Below are 2,378 nucleotides of genomic sequence, written 5' to 3' on the forward strand. Positions count from 1 at the left end.
CTCTACCGCGCTGCGTACGAGGATTTGAACGCATGCCCGGTATGCGGTGCATTGCGGTATAAGATCAGACGAGATGACCCTGGTGATGTTGACGGCGAGCGCCCCAGGAAGAGGGTTCCTGCCAAGGTGATGTGGTATGCTCCTATAATACCACGGTATGAACCGGGACTAAAGGGTGGTGGGCCAGGAGCGTGGCCCATTGGTCCCGGTTTGTACCACCAACCGGGACCAAAGGGTCCATACGAACCGGGACCAATGCCCACGAGGCCCCGGCCGGCCCCCTGGGCTCACGAACCGGGACCAATGCTCACATTAGTCCCGATTCGTGACTGAACCGGGGCTAATGTGAAAACTGCCCTGTGACCTAAGCCCTGTTTTCTACTAGTGTTAGTTCTGACTTGAACCACAAGAATTACAGAAATGAAGCTGACAGTAGACCAATTGCAGACCGCTGCCTGGCTACAGAGCATATAATAACCTAGATGCCACTGACAAAAAAATCTAGATCATAATCATTCATTAAAATGCACAAAGACCAGAACAGGAATATTACAGAAACAAAGCCACTTAATGTAAAAGAGGCCATTAAGTAGTAAAAGAAACAGGTGATATGACACTACTTAAAATTGCTAACTTAAGGCAAAAGGATGTCGGCAGAATTCCGCCAATCAATTATTAAACATTAACTTGGTTTTGTTAAACCCAATATGTGAAGGCGTGTTATTACCTGCAGTGTAGACACTTTCGAATGGGTGACAATGAAAAAGGCGGTTGGATTTAAAGAGTTCCTTGAACTGCAATGACTCAAGATGGACTATAGCGAAGACGCCACCTATCCACAGGCACACCCCATTATTGTCCTCAGCAAACCCCAGTACCACAATGGGCAATTTACCTGCTAAATTCGAGGGAATTAGGTTGTCCAGTTCAATAGTTCTTCCTAGCACCCATGAAGCAACACCATGATAATCAGTCTTCCTCTTCCATAATTGGGCAATGTAGTCCAACTGCAGCACACAGAAGAAACCAAGACCACCATCCTCTGCACACGTCACGCAGATATCGTAACAGCCCTTGGCAACCAAATCCACTGTCATCCATATCACAGCTAGGATCTGCCTCTCCAAATCAAACTCCAGAAATACATCCAAATTCCCAGTAGGCAGCCAGTAAAGAGAATTCTGAACCAGCACAGCGGGCTTATCTGTAATAAGCATCCTGCCCGCAGAAGCCTCGCATGGAAGCGGCGTCGAGACGACATCACCCCATACTCCAGTCTCTGACGAGTACACACATGCGAGAGCTCGTCTGTGTTGTTTGTCCTCGTCGTCCACCACTGTCAAGGCTACACGAAAATGTTGGGCATCTCCGGCGGTACGAAGCACCGCTCCACTGAGCAGGGTGTGCCCCTCATCATCTCTCGCAAACCCTGGGGGGACGGCAATCCGGTGCTGGTCGGCGGTGACAGGATCCCACACCAGGATCTGTTTCCAAGACGCGTGGTAGACGAGTACCAGGCCATGGCGGCATCCAAGGAGCGCCAAGGGGCCGCCGCCGCTGCTGCCGTCGAACATCAAAGAGAAGTGCCCGAACGGGACACGATTGGGGGGCTCCAGAGTAGGCACGAAGGAGATCTCGCGAAAGGCTGTGTCAAAGCCTGTGTGAAGGAAGCCGGGGAGGGGAGGGTTGCGGCGGTGGTGGATGCGGAAGCGGCGGGCGAAGCGAGGGTCGGAGACGAGGAGGCGCGAGCGCCGGCAGACGAGAGAGGCGCGGGGGAGGGAGGATGGCAGTGGGGGTAGGCGGAGGAGGATCTCGGAGAGCAGGTCGTCGTCATCCAGGGGCGCCGCCGCCGGGCAAGGGTGGCGGCGGGGGCTACTCATCTCACGCTCCTCACGGCTGATGCGGGATGCTATTTTTTTTAGGGCTATGCGGGATGCTAATTTTTTTAGTGAACTAGGGATTTTATTGATAATGCAATGAAGAAGGAATTACTAAACAGTATAACTCAGCTAGTTAGGAGCCTCCACAGTGATTTGGCATCCTAAACCGTCCGATTAATCGTATAAATGAGTGAGATCACTCCATCCCCCCGTAGCATTCATTTGCGCCTGTTCGCTCATCAAAACCGGCCGAAGTCGAACCAACATCAAAAGGGCCGCTGCTCCGCAGGCTTATTTCCGAGCCTTCTGAAGCACTGGGCTGTGGTGGGCTGTGAGGCCGGCCGCCTGATGACTTATTTTCTGTCGTGAGAGTGATCGGGCTGCCGATCCGTGGTGCTGCTGCCGATTCGTGATTAATGGTGCAAGAAAGTAGCGTTCAACTTTGGCTACCTTTGTCTAAAAAAAACTTTGGCTACCTATGGTTCTACTGCACCATTC

General features: G+C 52.1%; 1 protein-coding gene across 1 annotated transcript; it reads right to left on the minus strand.

Moving 5' to 3' along the window:
• Nucleotides 1-642: 642 nt before the first annotated feature.
• Nucleotides 643-2,140, minus strand: LOC109731503 (uncharacterized). Its single transcript, XM_020290683.4, has one exon. The coding sequence runs from the start codon at nt 1,878-1,880 to the stop codon at nt 669-671; it is 1,212 nt and encodes a 403-aa protein (XP_020146272.1). The 5' UTR covers nt 1,881-2,140; the 3' UTR covers nt 643-668.
• Between the last annotated feature and the right edge of the window lie 238 nt (nt 2,141-2,378).

This window comes from Aegilops tauschii, chromosome 6 (assembly GCF_002575655.3).
Source record: "Aegilops tauschii subsp. strangulata cultivar AL8/78 chromosome 6, Aet v6.0, whole genome shotgun sequence".
NCBI classification, from domain to species: domain Eukaryota; kingdom Viridiplantae; phylum Streptophyta; class Magnoliopsida; order Poales; family Poaceae; genus Aegilops; species Aegilops tauschii.

What these genes read in the sequence shown, in the direction of transcription:
- LOC109731503 (XM_020290683.4), bottom strand. Translation starts at nt 1,880, where the DNA reads ATGAGTAGCCCCCGCCGCCACCCTTGCCCGGCGGCGGCGCCCCTGGAT.